The sequence below is a fragment of the Echeneis naucrates genome, chromosome 9 (genome assembly GCF_900963305.1).
Source record: "Echeneis naucrates chromosome 9, fEcheNa1.1, whole genome shotgun sequence".
NCBI lineage: Eukaryota > Metazoa > Chordata > Actinopteri > Carangiformes > Echeneidae > Echeneis > Echeneis naucrates.
The window spans coordinates 17,815,466-17,832,661 of record NC_042519.1 but is presented as its reverse complement, the minus strand read 5'-3'; the positions used below and the strand labels follow the sequence as shown (position 1 = coordinate 17,832,661).

General features: G+C 41.7%; 1 protein-coding gene across 3 annotated transcripts in view; it reads right to left on the bottom strand.

Annotated features, from left to right (window-relative positions):
- Positions 1–1,333: 1,333 nt before the first annotated feature.
- LOC115048813 (ADP-ribosylation factor-like protein 15) overlaps positions 1,334–17,196 on the bottom strand; it is an 86,380-nt gene continuing 70,517 nt past the window's right edge. For all 3 annotated transcript variants that reach the window (XM_029510587.1, XM_029510586.1, XM_029510585.1), the window contains exon 5: positions 1,334–3,405. In XM_029510587.1, the coding sequence (XP_029366447.1) occupies positions 3,253–3,405 (153 nt within the window). In that variant the 3' untranslated portion in view covers positions 1,334–3,252. The remainder of the gene's footprint in view (positions 3,406–17,196) is intronic.

The following is a 17,196-nucleotide window of genomic DNA, read 5'->3' as shown; positions in this document are numbered from 1 at the left end:
ACATGTACAGACCAGAAACTTTCTTGAGATACTGTTTCCATCACAGTAAACACATCTCCAATACTGTTGCTTGGTAATGCAACTGTGAGCACAGACTGATTATAGAAGTCTGGAGTGTATTATACACAACATTAATAATATAACTTGCGGACTGGGTCTGCTGCCAGCAAAGACAAGGCAAGAAAAAAACTCCCAGAACACTGAAGCAAAATACCAGAAATGACACAGGGTTGAGCAGGTAAAGGTTCAGTGTGGAAGGAGAGGAGCGGCTGCATCTTCTGCAGGGGATTAAAATCAACAGTACAGACAGAAAGAAAGGGTGAGGAAGAGGGGCGAGAGAAAAGCGATCCCCTGTCTCTCCCCCTTTTTCCTCCCAGGAGGGCTGTTTGACTAAGGTTTTGGCCTCTTCCCTTCCCCAGGGCACCCTGGATGCCCATGCCGAGGGAGGGCTGCTTTGGCGTGACCAAAGGGAAGCAGAGCGAGCAAGAGGGAGACAGAGAAATGGAGAGAACCCGGGAGGGGGGGAAAAAAAAAAGAAACAGTAAGGAGAGAGAGATAGAAAACAGAGAGAGAAAGTGAGAGCGACAGGAAGAAAAAGAGGGGAGTGAGACGAGCGCAGCAGCCCATGGTTTGTCTCAGGGCTGCAGCAGCTTCCAGAGCTGGTGTGCAGCAGACTGAAGAGAAGCACGTCTGCCCCAGAGGCAGAGACTGGAAAACAGGATCAAAGAGTCGCCTGGGCAACCTGCATGACACACATTGTATTAAAGCCACACGGTTAATTTGAAAGAGAGGGAAGAAGGGCAAAAGGGAAGAAAAGGGGAGGCAGAGGTAGCAGAGAGTGGAGTATATTTATCAAGAACTCCTGTCTCACTCGGTTAACTTTCCACTCAGAACTTTCTTTAGCTACTTCACTTTGACTTTGAGTGTTTTTTGGGTTTTTTTTGGGTTGTTGTTTCACTTCGGCTCAACCTTCATCGCTTCTTCTGTGCTTCCCCTGATCATTTGCTGCCATCTCAAATTTCCACCTTAAATCACAAATCAGAGGTATTGTGAAGAACATTCAACGTATCACACATCCCATTCAGATACATGAAGAGTGGATATTACACGATGTGAATGTTTACTTAAAACAGACCTAAGTTCAAGCATCTAAATTTATAGCTGGTCTGAATGAATTTCTGCTTTTACAATCAGATAAAACATGACAAAGACTTTTCAGCCAGCTCTCAGTAAACTGTCAATACAAAATACATCTTAGACTACAAAAAACTCCATTACATCTTAACAAGAAATAGACAGCATGCCATTCAAAGCATCACTCAAAGATGTGATAAACAGTTCACAAGATTTTAATAAACAAAAGTAATCAAGATGTAAATAAGTAGACAATATCTTAACTTTTCAAAACTTTAATTGCCAATTCAGAAAAACCATGTGATTTGGAAAACAAAACAAAACAAAACAACCCCCTACCCCCCAAAAAAAGACTGCGGTGAATGTTTTTAAACCTTGGTGTCAGCAGAGGACACGCCAAGTCTGGCATTGGTATAATTCCTTCTTCCAAATGATTTATTTCATATTCAAGCAACCAAACACACTGACTCACATGGACTGTGAAGACAACCAGACCTCATGTCCAGTAGGAAGAGTGATTCAATTTGGAAAAATCCAACAAAATACTGAACAACAACAAAAATGTCAAGCACACGAAAAGAGCTGTGAACTTTATCCATTACTTCAGCGCATCCAGGAGAACAACCACACACCTGTGGCACAAGAATACGACTCATTTCAGATGTTTGGAGTCCAACTGGGCTGAAAGGTGGCACTTGGGATAAAAAATTAAAAAAAAATCCCACTGAGCAGTAATGGGAACAGGGAGCGACGCTGGAGTGGAGGGGCAGTGTTGGTTGGGATGAGGTGCAGTGGGGGCCCACGATAAACAGTCACTGGGAGGGGTCTTCACAGACAGTTGGAAGGCATTAGGGTGTCGGACAGGGACTTGTCAGATGCAGCTGTTGCTGTGGCTGATTGATAGAGTTTGTATTCCACCCTGATGGGAGGCTGGAGTCGTAGCAAGTGTTTAGAGGCATCATGTCAAATTCAAAAAGTAAAAAAAAAAACCAAAACAAAACGACAGCAAACAAATATTATACCTACTAAACATTGAGATGAAAATAAAACCATCGGATTTCTCTACCTTGTGGCTATTCCCAACCCAGTCAATAATCACTGTTTTGTTGTTGTTGTTTTTTGTTTTGTTTTGTTTAATTTTAGTCTTTGATTTTAAAGAATTCATAAGTGTGGTATGATATATAAAAAATCTGAACGCAGCTCTACACGGTTAGCATACAGAGCTATAAAATATATCCTAAGTTGCACATTTATAAAAAGCATTTGAACTTTCACTTTCTCCAAATGGATTAACATCTCCATGAAGTCACCTAGCACTTAGCCCCATGATAAGTAGTGTATGGCGGCACAGGAGGGTACACAGCGATTAGCTTGTCTGCAAGTACATAATACTCCATGAGATACTCAGACTAAACTATTCAGATTAGATATTCAGACACGGTGGGACACACCGATATGTAACTATTGTACATAACACAAGGCTTTGGACTATGTACTCCAACCACACAACAGCATTTGTTGTTAGCGAGTCAAAAGGAGACGCACACTTGGCAGCCCAACAGTACCTCTCCGTAAGAGAAGGATATCAGCCTCGCCCACCCAAACATCCTGTAAAAGTAATTAGTGGAGATGTTAAACATATCTACAGACAACCTGGGCTCCACTTGTGTGTGTGTGTGTGTGTGTGTGTGTGTGTGTGAGACAGAGTGAGCAAATATGTGCATTAGTATTCAATGATGACTAAAGAATGCCATACATCCCAAATGCCACTGGTTTAATCACAATGGCACAGACAGTAGTAAACAAGATTTCCATTTTTGGAAAAGTTCAATGATTTTTCATGATTAACGTTTACATCAGGCGGGTTTAATGGCAGCTCCCCTTTCTCGGACTGTGGTGGACTGACGCTTGTGCACACTCTTCCAATTTGAAAAATGAGACCACAGTGAAGGATACGATACAATACACATCTCAGAGAGAGAGAGGCCAACATCTGCTGTATTTTACTGATCTGTACATGTTTTGTGTCTGTGCATGGGTGTGTGAACATGGGCACCAGCAGGATGTGGTGTTTCCTTGCTGTCAGCCACTAATGTCTCTGCATTAGCAGTGTTAGCATCATATCCTTGCAGGCTCTGTGTCTTTGTCCTCCAGCAGGCTGATAAATTGACCAAAGCTCTCCTTCACTGCCTCCATGTTGTCAGTGGTGCTGCCCTCCAAGATCCAGCGTTTCCCCCGTGCCAGTGGCTCCAGCTCAAAGTACTTCTTGACCTGCCAGCAAAAACAGACATGAGGCCACTCAAAATTTTCAGTAATAATCATTTAAAATTGAAGTAGAAACAACTGTTGGCAAGACATTGACAAGGAGTCATTTAAAAACCAGCCGTTGTATTATCACCAAAAACATTTTCATCTGTTCCTGAGTGTGACTTCTTGAAAAGAAAAGGAACATTAGTCTCAAACTGTGAGCTACAGCAGATCGACTGCACAGGTTGATCTCTTTGCACTTTTTTTTGGCCAAGAAAATTAAAAAGTAAATGAAGACCCCTGTGTATCATCTCCAGCAACGTCAAGTAGATTTCCATTCAGAATGCATTTACTTCATATAATCAATCACAAGTTCATAAAGGAGAAGTCATGAAACGGTCCAGACAGATTTTCACCAACTGAAACCAAACTTACTGAATTAAAATGGAGTACAAGAAACAAAATGATTTTTTTTTATCTGAAAAATATGGGGCTTATTGGCTTGGCACTGTTCTTTGTAACAGTTGATTATAAAGTTCATATGTTGGCTTTTGGCAGCTTGTGACAGTGGGGGTGCAGTGAGGTCGGGGGGAGAACCAGAACCAGCTGTTACGTAAAAACAAATCTCAACATGGAGAAACAATGTCTTAGACCTCCAATGAAGGTACTGCAGGTTGTTAAGCTTTCTGAAATTTTTAGCTGAAAGTAATTGAAGTAATTTTGTTCGCTCGATGTGAAAAAGTTCAGCCGTTGCTGTTTGTCTGACAGGAATGAAATGCGTTCTGTCAGCAGACCTGAGAAAAAATATTGAAATACCATCAATATCACTGATGATATTCACACGCCGACATATCTGAGGTCGTAAAGCTTTGTCTATCACTGTTAGTTTTCCAAAGTCCCATGAAAAGAAAAGAAAAACATTAAAATCAACAGGATTTTTTCCTCGTTCAACATGAAGTTAATGAACACGAAGGTGTCCAAAGTTAATTCCCACAACGATTTTTTTCTTGTTTGTGTTATTGTAATCTGGTGTTCATTGTGTGTGTTTGTTAGAGGACAAAAACCAGTCATTTCACATTTACTTCAAAAATATAAACACTGTGAAAACCTATGAAATACTGAAGATGTCAGGATTTGAATCTGCTTAACATCAGCTAGTTTGTCAACATGTTTCTTCAAATATAAAACAGACCGATGATTGATTCTTGAGTTCAAAATAGCAGGGATATAACCTGAATATTCTCAAAGAACACAAGAAGACAAATAGATTTGGGCACCCTGTGAACCACAACAAATCCACACAGGTGCCCGTCACACAGTCAAATGACTTCAACTTCAAGTGAAATTGCTTTTGTCTAGACTGTGCTGGGCTGTCTAGCTGTGCCATGGTGTGTGGCATGAGGAGGATGGGGATGAGGAGGAGGCAGAGGGAGGGAGGGAGGTGGAGGGGTATTCTTTGTGTCTGCTCAAATCCAGCCAGCCATGCCAGTGAGTGGGAGAGTGAGCGCTGTCTCTGCCCCCCTGAGCCGAGTCTATGTCCGGGTGTAATGTGAGTTTAATGACAGATTAAGTCACCTCAGCCGCGTTTGGCTCAGAAGGCTGGCTAGAAAGCCGAGCGGACCCAAACAGTGTTAACAAATCTGTCTGGGTAACTTGAGCTGCCCTAGTCCAGCCTGTAGCCCCAGACTCAGACTGCAGACGATGCGGCTGGCTGCCTGTCTGGCTGGCTGGCTGGCTCACTTGCCTGCCTGTAGCCAAGGCCCTCTTCTGGAAGACTTTGGCCCCTGCACTGGCAGACAGTCAAAAGGCCAGCAGTGACCTCTGCGCAAGTGCAGACAGGCTCAAGCTTCTCTCACTTCCCCTCCTTGCCTCACAGACCAACAGAACACACCCAGGGGCATCTCACAGTACAGCAAATGCCTGCCTTAGTAGCAACTGACAACTGATCTTACCAATAACACCAGATGCCTTATTAAGCATTCAGTGCAGCTTTACAGCTGTGCACCCTTAATAACGCAAGCAGTCTGAGATACTAAAGAATCCCCCATATTCTTAATACCTAGTTAGTACGAAGCAACCACATTTCACTGACAGGCCACAATAAATCCAGAGATTTTAATTACACAACAGGTGGATAGGTTGTGTCGCCAATAACAGTGTCTCAGTGTTACATGACTGGAGGAACCCCATGACTTAACAGTCGGGTGCATCCACATTGGCAGTCAACACTGTGGCCCAAACCAGTTTCTCTGAGATTAAGTCCTCCTAAGTACACTTATGCTTGCTTAAGGAATTGCGTGAGGCACTGGGAAGGGTAAGCCACACAAGACGTGGGCTGCCAGATGGCTCCTGGGATGACCACTGGGTCATTCAGTCTAGCTTCTTCTAGGTCATACAGAGCAGGGGCCTCGCCTCGTGCATGGGAGAAAGCAGCTTATACATGCATAAGGGTGTCAAAAATCTTTAATCACCTGTGTCTGTGTCAACTGTATTTCTGCTGCTGGAATCCAGCCATGTTAGCCACTGGGGTAAAATCGTTGTAGGGAGAGCCATAAAACTCAGGAAAGCAGAACTCTTTGGCAACCAGCCTGAATAATTAAAGTGACTTCTGAGTCCAACCAGTTGTGCAGAGTGGACAGTGCAAGGACTGAGAACTTGTAGCACATTGTGTGTTTAAAGTCGTAGACAAGCCAAATGGAATATGCTCATACATGTAGGCCAACTTTTAGGCAGAAATGGTTTATAAGTACAAAACAAAAGAGTCAATCCCTTTTCTTTGGAGGAGCTTGAATTGAAAATGTGGACTATAAAACATTGGAGTCTGTTTTCACATTCGAAGATGAAAAAATTTTGCAAGGGTTTTAAGATAACACTACTGACAAATAATGTCTGCTACAAGGTCAAGTGCAGGGACAGCTGGCATAACAGCAACATCATTTTTAATGGCGACACAAATGGCTTGTCACTTCATTCTCGATGTCAAACTATGTGATGCAGGCAGTATGAAACAGATGCATGTGTTTGTTAGGTTCAGTTGGATGGGTTATGTAGTGGTGAAAATATGGTAATCCAAAAATATCTTATTGAGAAGAGACTTGCCCATGTTCTAATTCTACTTCCGACAGAGTTTCATTTTTGTCTAACATTTCATATGGTGGTCAATAAAAAGCCAATTCAGAAATTGTTGTGGAGAGCAAATGTCTTTTCATTAAAAACATGACAATTTGTGACACAATGTCTGCAAGGAGTGGCTACACAGTTAAGCTTAAGCTGAGACCCTGGCACTACTTCAGGCTCCTTAAGAGAGCCGATGGGCATGCATGGCACATGCACCCAGCTGCTTCCTGATTTATGCCAGATTACTGTGATGGTCACCGTTGGCATCGTGTCAAGTCAAGAGGATATCCTGGCAGAAGGAAAACAGCTTTGGTGGCTGTCTCCTGCCACCAGAAGCCCTACTCTGCACTCCTGACCAACGAAACACACCAGGGAGGGAGATGAGCAAAAAAAACAAAACAAAAACACTACTACTGACACTAGAAGGAAGAGAAAGAGCCATGAGCCAAGTTCCAGTCGTCGAGGTGCATGATGTTGGCTGCTGAGAATATATGTGAGAACATCCTTCGACACATTTATATCCTCTCTTGCGCAGTAGTGTTCAGTTTAAAAATAACTTTGAGTATTCAACTAGAAGGCAAATGGTTTTTGTGCTCAAATTCTTCTTAGGCGTTACCTGTATTGAAAAACTAAATCAGAAATGAATCTTGATCCTTTTACAATCTAAGTTGAAGTATGAACAATAACAATAAAAATGTTCCTAATTTTAAATTTTTCCCCTCAACCTTTTACAACATTAAGCTCATAATTAGAGGTTCATTATACCCCAGGATTTTCTATATATCGTGTTTTTAGTCTCACAAAATCATGCAAACTCACTCATACTCATTCACATGTAGGCAGTTAAATCCAGTGTGTCCAGTGGCCTAAATTTAAGATTAAATGTTTAATGCTTGTCCTTGCACAACCAATACAGAAAAGGAAAAACAAGGCTGCCTTTGTACAGATGGTGCAGATGACAAAACAACAGTAACCATTCTCTACCTGCTTCTTCCTGCTGAGCATGCACATTGTATACTCTTTAGCTATTATGGCTGTCAATTTTTTTTATTTTATTTTTGGTTTTGCCAACTGTTCCAAGCACATTCCCCACCCCCCCAAAAAGGCTTCAAAATAAATAAACTGGCATCCTAATATGATTCACCATTGCTGTATTGTTGGGAGGGGGATTTAATTTTTCATAAAATAATTCTCATTAGTTTATCTGCTGGTTTCTGATGCTTGTGCTGAATAATTCAGGTTACGTGCCTTTCTCGTGTGCCATGGCAGTGGTCCAAGAGAACAGAGTACACTCAGCTAACGTGCCATGTTCAGGATCTTTTTGATAAAATGATTGCTATGGATCAACGGTCTTGAGTTATGCACACATATTTGGGAAGTCTAGAGTCAGTTTTAGCGTTCTTGCAGAGGTTAACAGCAAAGCCAGATGTAACAGATGCAGATTTGCTGGATGGACTCCTATAGCAGATCAGTATCGTAAGTAAAATGACTGCTGTCAACTCTCAATTTCTCATCTAGGGCAATTTTTTTTGGGTCAAGTCTGGCTCTTTGAGCTGCCTTAGGTGCCAAAGATCTGAGAATAATATCAAAACTAAATTCAATGATATCAAATAATGCTATTAATCTCTTCCTGTTTAAGTAATAAGATCATAAAAAGAAGAACAGGAAATGTTCACTTGAGAGGATTTTGCCTTTTAGCTATGTTTCAAAAAGCCAAAACATAAAGAGACGCTGATAAAAAGAACTGCTTGAACAGATAAGTTATCCTTCAAACAGTGCTTTCCTGCAGGCAACGATCAACATTTCTCAGTGGAGCAAGGGGAGCTTTACTCAATAAACTCATTGGAGAAGTAATGATTTCAGCCTTGAGCTTTTCATTTAGATTGAAAGCATGTGTGCATAAAGTGACCTATGAAGAAGGAAGAAGAATGCGGACAAAAGGGGTCCAAAAGTCAAGTGAATGAGAGATTGGTCTCAGACTTTTAGTCCTCACTGTATATATTTCGGTATTTTAGAAGGGGATTCAATATTGTTTTGGCTTTGAAATAACTGTGCCTCAAAAAACAGAAGATACAGCCTCCATTATCCCAGTTTCATTCTGTACGACAACCACATGTCTACACTGCCTCACTGTTGTGTCAAAACCTCAAATCAAGAGGAAGCAAAATTACTGAATAAGGAAGCATTAGGGGGTCTCTTCACAAGGGAAAGTGGCATACTCAAATATCCAAGACAATCAATTACACTATCCCTTGACATGTAGGCCTCTGTGAAGATATCAGTCACTTGAAAAGTGGCCCACACTGGCGACAGCATTGAAATGGGAGAGTAATGTGAGATCCACTTACCATATAATAGATATGTCTCTGTTTGCTTTTCCGGCTTACCTAAAGAGCCTTAAAGACATGAAAAAGCATAGAGGTCCCCAAGAGGGGAACACTTGGGAAGCTTGTGAAAAAACAAACAATGCATCAAAAAACTGTGGGAGGTGTCAAATTAAACAGCCAACTGGCCAATAAGCAAAACCTAAAGCCTATTTAAAAAACAGCTTGGGCAGTAGAGCATCTGCATCTGAGGGGATTATTGTAGGTAGATAACAACCTTATTGCCTGTTAAGCGAAAGTATTAGCTCTGGATGAGACACATGACACTAGCACCTTTGTTTCCAAAGTGCATCATTACAACTTCATAATGGTGCTCCAAGATTGTAGTGGGAGCTGTGGACAAATCTACAGCAAGTACACTGGAGAAAGCAGGAAAAGCATGCTGTCTTTAAAAGTCTCACCATGTCAGCATGTTACCATTGTCCAATTGTTTTCATCTGGCTTCCTATAGTCTAATATCTTTAAAAATGCACTGGTTTTCTGGCCGTGGTTACTTTTTTGACGGATGCAGAGGAGGATGCAATCATCTTAGGGGTAGCAAACATTAAGAAGCCAATCATCAGTCAAGAGAGGTACAACTAGAAAACTTCAAGACCTCAATGTTTTCAAATTTTGAAATTGCAGCACTTGCAACAATTACATAATTGCGGTGGTTTGTGGGTCCATGCCAGAGTGCAAAGACCCATAGACTTTCAGTTTAGTCCTTTCCTTGGCTATGGAAATGTTCCAGGCTTAGCAAGCACATAAAAGCATTGAGGCCACCCTGGAACCAAGCCATAGCTGCAGAACTGTTGGACCAGGGGATTTAGCAGGCAACAAATTAAGACTTAAGTCCCCATGTCAAAGTGCAAAAAGTGAGCTGCATTTAGATTTACTTTCCTGTTACACTCTTGTGGGACTATAGGTCTCCCCAAGGCTCAGCTCAGTGCAGGTTCAAAGTGATTCACTTGTGGTAGAATCTTCTTCAAAGCCATCTGACCATTGCCAGATCAGAGCCATCCTCAGAGGCGCTGTAAATCTAAGTAAGGCTGCACAGGGGACATCCTTGCCAACCCCTCAGTGTGCTCCTTGGAACAACGCTATTGCACTTAAAAGCGTATATGGTGATAATGTCCTTTCCATATAAGCAGCAACTCTGGAAATATGTCTTAAAGATGCACCTGACAAGATAACCATTTCAAAAATGAGCAGGTTGATCTTCTTTTGCTTTTTTCTTACAAGCTAAGGTATTTATTTACATTTTTCTTGCAGCAGATCAAATGACTTCTAAGCACACTGGTTTACTTGGGTAAACGCATGTCTCAGGCCTTCTAGTGACAGCAGCAGATGCAGTCTGTATTTGCAGAACATGTTTTCAAACATATGCAAAGTACGTTAATTATTATTATTTTCCTTTTTTTGACAGACATCCCTCTCATTATTGTGATCAGCGTTTCAACTATATTGGATGCGTTGATGTCAGAACTGGGCACATAAAACGAACGATGAGCAAATTTGCTTGATGAGTAAGGACAATTGTTAATCTCAGTGCCATTTCTACTTCTGATACACAATAGCATGTCAAAATACAATTCTCTTCGGTTTAGGCCCCCGAAAGAGATCAGCGACCTGAAGGTCAGCAGCTTGGTGTGGATATGAATATAATTTGGGGAGGTGGGGAATCCATGTTTGATTTGCTCTATTACAGATTTACAGTAACTCAATTTATCAAAGGCCAAGAGCTCCTTGACCAAGAACATCTGGTCTGTGGGACTTGAGTGGGTGAGCTGGCACCTTGCCCATGCTCCCTGCTGCCGAGGCCAATGTGCCAGCATCTTTTCTTGAAACCGCCCTCTCTCGTCTTCTTGTGAAGAGAGCCGCTTTGCCGAAGCAGCCCACACAGAGGGCCCTCCAAGCCCAGGAGGTCCGTCACAATCCACCCCTCCTCCTCCAAGACCCCCCTAGTGGGACCCTCCACCCCTTTCACTCTGAGGCCCCCCTTTCACGCTCCAGTCCTGACAGTTGACCAGCTTGAAAGCTGTAGTCGGCCCCGGTTTTAGCACACAGCACGCGGCATTACAGTCAAAGCGCTCCCCCTCTGCAAAAGATTTAAGCCATACGTCAAGTTAGAGTCTGCACACATACTAACACACAGTCACCCTCTCACACTGATAAATACACACACACACTCCTATGCCATGGGACCAGCATATTTTAAATTCAAGGTTCCTAGGTTTCCCTGTCTTTCCTGCCTTGCATACCTTCGCCTGTTTATCACAACCACATCTTCATATTACTTCTTAGTGTGTTTGGGTTCTGAAATTTCTCACATTGAGGTTTCTCACAGTAGATGGAAAGATTAATGAAATGGCTTTTTTAGTCAAAACACAGAAGATACTATACAGGCAACTGCTTCTACAATTTTAATTGAAGTTACAAAATCACTCTACAAATGAGTGAAGTGTGTTAAATCTAAAAATCAGTGGTTTATTTGTGTACTGCATATGAATAGTTGCAGTGCTTCCTGTATCAAAGTATCAAAAATAAGATTTGATGTGCTTTAGGAAATGTTTGTTTTTATGCACTATTAGTTCCCTTTGTTACAAAACTGCTTCTGACTGGTTTAAATCATTACCAGGAAATCATGAGAGTACAGCCAATGTTGTGGCCCAGGCAAAGCAACAGCTGCCTCAGCTACGGGACTAAGAAACATTTTCATAACACAACTGTCAAGGATGAAAAATTTCCCATGTGATCTTTCATTTTCAGCTAATTATGCATAAACTGAATAATGACCATAAACAGCAGCGAACTGAGGAGATTGAGAAAGAAATCCCCCCGATCAACTCTAAAGGGCTTGAATCAAACTTTTGTAAAACATTTTCATTCCATCAAGTAAACTTAGAGGAAAAAAAAAAAAAACAAAAAACAAAAAACATTCTTCATTATGAGTTTTGTCAAAGGGGTAACTTTCAATGGATGAAAAACTCTGTGGCAGAAAACCCCCAGAGATTCCCAGCGTTTGATCCCTGTGAGTCAGCAATGGAACCTGGGGGTCAAATCACATGCTGAATAGGCTTTTCGGAAGTCTTGTCCTGGCTAGTGGCGGCCAGTCGTCCGACCCTGCTTGACCAGCAGACAAAGGGAGGGCACTGACTACAATTGGGATCGGGGGGATTCTTTTCTCCTCCAATGGAAAGTCAGGCCCTCAATAGGGTCTGGCTGGCTGAATTGCGTTCCACACTGATTTTGAGAGTGAGGACCCATTGGGGTCAGGGTTCAGCATAATCTGACGTGGGCTGTGGGAAAAGACGAGCACGGTGCCCGCACAACCTGCCGACTGCCCTCTCACCCACGGTGCCCCTTAACCTCCCAAAGGGACGGACCACCAGCCCAGGGATGACAGGATGAGAAAGGCTGTATGGGTGGGAAAGGGAAAGAAAGCAGAGATGAAGGTGGGTGGGAGGGCTGCACTAGCGGGACGGACAAAGATGTGAGAGAGATAAACCATCAAAGAAATGAGAAATTTCTGAGTAGCTTCACATATTCTGCCTGTGAGCTCTAGCACACATTCTCTAGAGGGTACATGCTGCTTGACTGGTTTTCCAACCCACACCTCTCAAGGTGAGAGGGATGAAGCACTGGGTACATGTTTGTGGGACTTCTCCTTGCACTGAGGGTCTGCAGCCATTCCTTGTGTAATCACACACACCAGGCATGCGAACAGAGGTTTAATAGGTGCTTGGAAATCTATGCTACAGTACATCTAATAGTGTCTTGCCATTTATGAAAGAGTTAGATACACTTACATGCTAAAACATCTGGACTCAAAACAACCTCCCAAGAAGTGCAGTTTGACAGCAAGGTCACTGAGAAAGTTTGTATGGAATTATGATTATAAATTTTTCTCAGTCATCCGCAATGACTTCTTCCTGCAAGCACTTTCTGGTCATCATCAGCAGGAGTGACAACCATCTGACTAGTTCTTTTTATTCAACATGTTGTAAGAGGATAAAATAGCACATGTTCCACATGCAAAATGGAGAATTGTTGCAGGCAATTTTCTTTTGTCCTGCTTGTTAAGAAACAGTAAGTGTTCCACAGAGATCACAGACTTTGTGTGGTGGGAGACTGATTATGTAAGATTTGTTAAAAGATCCCTATTAACTTCGGGCTAACTAGAAACACTATAACATCAGGATAATGCCAGTGATGACACAGCTAGTCAATAACTGGAAATTTGACTAGATTTGCGAGTCTGCATTAGTTAAACAATTGCAAAATGAAGTTACACTGTGAAGTGATTAAATCAAACAATGGTGTGGAGTGTAATCCAAGATTTAAAGGTAAACTCTGACATTTCAAGATAAATGGACTGTAATGCTGTGAAATCAGGCCATCAATTCTGTATTTTGGGGATTTTTTCTGGCCTTATTTGATAGGAAAGCGTGAAGAGTGACAGGAAATGGGCGAGAGAGAGAGTGAGTGGAGAATGACACAAGGCAAATGACACCAGCTGGGACTGAACCACTATCACCGATAAGGACCTTGTAGCCTCCTTTTTATGGGGCATGCACTCTGCCCACGACACCACCGGCGCCCCATTAATCGTGTGCTGTAACAGAGTCATGGATGTGCACATGGCGCAGCCACTGGCGGGCTGGAGACGCCTCTTAAAACGCTATCACATGCTGCTTTACATGGAATGTCACACTTCAGGGTGCAATACAGTACACCTCATCAACTGACAAAACACACAAACTGCACTGATCTGGATTTTTCAAAAGCATCTCAGTAGAATAAATTGCTTCATTAAGTGCATAGACAACCTCTAGTGTTTCATTTTCATTATGTACAGTACTACTTTTCAGCATCTACAGTTCTGAAAACAAGATTACAACAAGAGTAATCTGGCGTTTTTCTCAGTGCCAGTCACGCTGTGGAATGCTCCACCTACATCTGATTTATGTCAGCTGATCATGCTGGAGGTTTTACTGAACATATTATTTGTTTGCACAGTCTAAAATAAAATGCGTGCATCAGCATGCAAGGAAATCAGCACAAAGGAAAAAAAACACAAAACCGGTAGTTTGAAATTGTTAAAGTAAGCACTGAACAAGTTAACAGGCGTGAGAGTGAGAAGCTCACACTGGCACTGCAGCTTTTACTTGATTTATTTGAACAGAGAGGGCCATCATTTAAAAAGGCCAGCAGATTTTTTTGTAAAAGTGTCAAAACATAATAACATAATTTTTGTGTACTTTAGGAGAAGTTAATGAGAAAAACAAATTATGCATTAGATATGACTATAGCAATTGAGACTCGTTATATTAGAGAATATTCTAATGAAAACCTCTTATATGTTGCCATGACATCCAGGACAACTTAACACTGTGTTTTGCTACATTGTTTTTTTGTGGTCAATGTGTTTACATAATGTGGCCATACAACCATTTTGCACTTGGGACAGAGCTCAGCAAGGTCACCTGCTTCTCATTCGTTTTTCCACTGTAGCCAGCAACTCACAAGTCGGGGGTTGGGAAGGGGAGTTGGGGGTGGGGAGGTTTGGTTGCTGACCGGCTTCAGTCTAGACGGCTCAATACGCAGTTGACTTTTTAAACCCGCTTGTCTGGAAAAAGAGCAGACGTGAGGTAAGAGGGGGGTGAGCTGCAGCAGTGAGGTGGTGGTGCATTTTGGCTCCCGCAGCCAGCAGACTATACTCGCAATGACCAAGCAGCAGTAGAAGTAAGGATGGCAAAAGGGAGATAGAAAATGAGAAGAAGAGATACAGTGAGAAAAAGAAATATACAGAGAAGCACAGAGAGAGAGAGAGAGAGAGTGAGAGGAGTCAGAGGGTGCCATCCAAGTCGTGGCTGTGGCTCAATTGTCAAGGTCAGCGTGCCGTGGAGTAAAAAGTCATGCCACCTGACCCCCCTCCCACTCCGCCTGTCTGCTTTCCTGCTGTTCATCCCCAGTCCTCCCCCTCAGCACCGCCATCAGTCTCGTCTGCTCACTCAGCACACATGTTTAGAGAATCTAATCTCAGTGATTGCACTGATATTCTCAGTGTCATTATACAAACACTATTTTACAATTTCCCGCTTGATGTAATTTGATAAGCAGATTACAGCATAAGCAAAAATAGTAAAAAAAAAAAAAAAAAAAACTGCTGTTAATAATGTTTCACATCTAAAAGCTTCCCTACTCCGCCAAAAAAATTAAAAAAGCTATAAATAAATAAAAATTTGATTGCCAATTCCCCAAACCTATGAAAAGACCATTGTCTTCTCTGCTGGTTATGTGTCAAGACTCTGCACCAGAAATACTTACAATATTCCATTGCTGGATTTTCAAGGTATAGAACACATTTATCTTCATTTGGCATCTTGAAGAACGATTTTATTGGACATGAGCAAAATTTGAAAGGAAAGTGTGATTGAAATGCTGACTGCACTCAATTTGCAGTTTTAATTAGTCCTAATCTTTGGCTGTCTAGCTGACAAAAATGATTTGACATTGCACAATGATCTCATCTTTACAGGACTGGCAATGAGCCCTTTTGGAAGTTCTCTTCATTATTATTCTGCAGAAAGTTAGAGAGAGATGAAGTTGGCTCTCTTCTAATTTTGTAACATTACTTGACTTTCTTCAGGCAAAAGTAACCCACTGAGGGATACTGACATCTGCTGAATCATTTGACAAGGCTGCAGCAATCCGTTACTGATTGTCTGCTGGGTCTGAACGTTTACTACTGATGATTAAATCTAGACTAAAACCTTAGAGAAGTTTTAGCCCAGACAGTGATGAGGTATGTGAAAAGACAAAGGGCAAGCCTACACAATAGTGACATGCTGCGCAGAGATAAGCATAGCATCACTTTTGTCGTAAGCATCAGCAAATAAGGACTGGCTGAGGTGAGCAAACAGCCCCCCCCCCCCCACCCCGAGCCTTTTAATATCACCAGCCAGCAAGAGAAAAACAAACAACATGCAAAAATCAAATATAAGGTCAGAGGGAACAGAACACACCCATCGTGACAGCATCACACTCTCAGAGTTGAGTGAAAGGAACAGATCTACCGACAGACTGACCTTCAGTTTTTCGTATGTGTTGTGTTTTTGGTCATTGTTCAGACCAAGTATTTCTGTTTCATTACTTTTTTTGTCTCTTTGCCAAATTCACCCTCTGAATTGAGCAGCAGGGACTTCAAATTTATACAGAGCCTGCACATTTTAAGTGAGTGTGACAGCATTCTGCAGTCAAATCCACAGAAACATTAACTTTAAAGGCTGGACATTCTTGAAGATGTTACTGTGTATATGTGTGAGTGCATGTGTTCTTTTGTTTGTCTTCACTTTTATTTACTCTATTGTACTGTATTTACTTGGTGATTGCAAGAAAAAATAAACTGATGTCAGTTAATCCTCAAATTCAATACTCAAGTGAAGGCTTATTTTCATTTTGCAAGTAGCAGACCACTTCTCAAAAATGATCAACTTAATAAAATGTCAAAGGAAGTTGCTACAGTTTTTCCTAAATTCCTGTTAAAAAGCAATCAACAGAAGGGAGGATTTACAAAAATAGTGGAGAAAAAAAACAACTAAATATCAAGCAACATTCTTATTGGTGACTAATGTAACTTTAGCTTTCTTCGTGTTGTTTATTCTAAAAGAGCTGGCAATAATTAGACATTTTCACTCGGTAATGACGCAAGTGTAAGGCATTGTAAGGGGTGAGCTTAACAAGTTAGATAGAGCCATTTGGTAACAGAGTTGCTCACTGTTGTTTCTCTCTTAAGGTTTGTTGATTGGCCCTTACCTGTGTCTCATCTTCTAAGCAACCAATCAGCAGCCACTGTGGAATTTAGAGCCACCAGCGTCACAGGCCACAATGACACACACACCATGTGCCAGACATTTGATGAAAGTTTCAGACACTGGGCACCATATGAGTCATTGAGCACAGCCACCACCCAATGGGTGCCAAGACCTGCAAGTTTACCATGTGCAAAGTGTGACAGGACAGTGGTTGACTAGCCACTTCCGTCTTGGACTATTCCCAACACAGTTTGAGCAAAAGTTTTCATTGCACTTTCTGAAATGTCAAATGACGGCAACAGACATTAAAAAGTGAAACTACCACCCAAAATACAGTACATGAGGTATCCAAAACCTACATGCATGACTCTGGGACTAGTGGGGGACATTACTTGGTCTACACATATTCACACTCAAATTCTCTAGATTATTAATCATTTATGGATAAACACGCATCTAATTTACAAATCACTAAATCATAAAACGGATTCACTCCAATTTAAGTGGATAACAAGGAT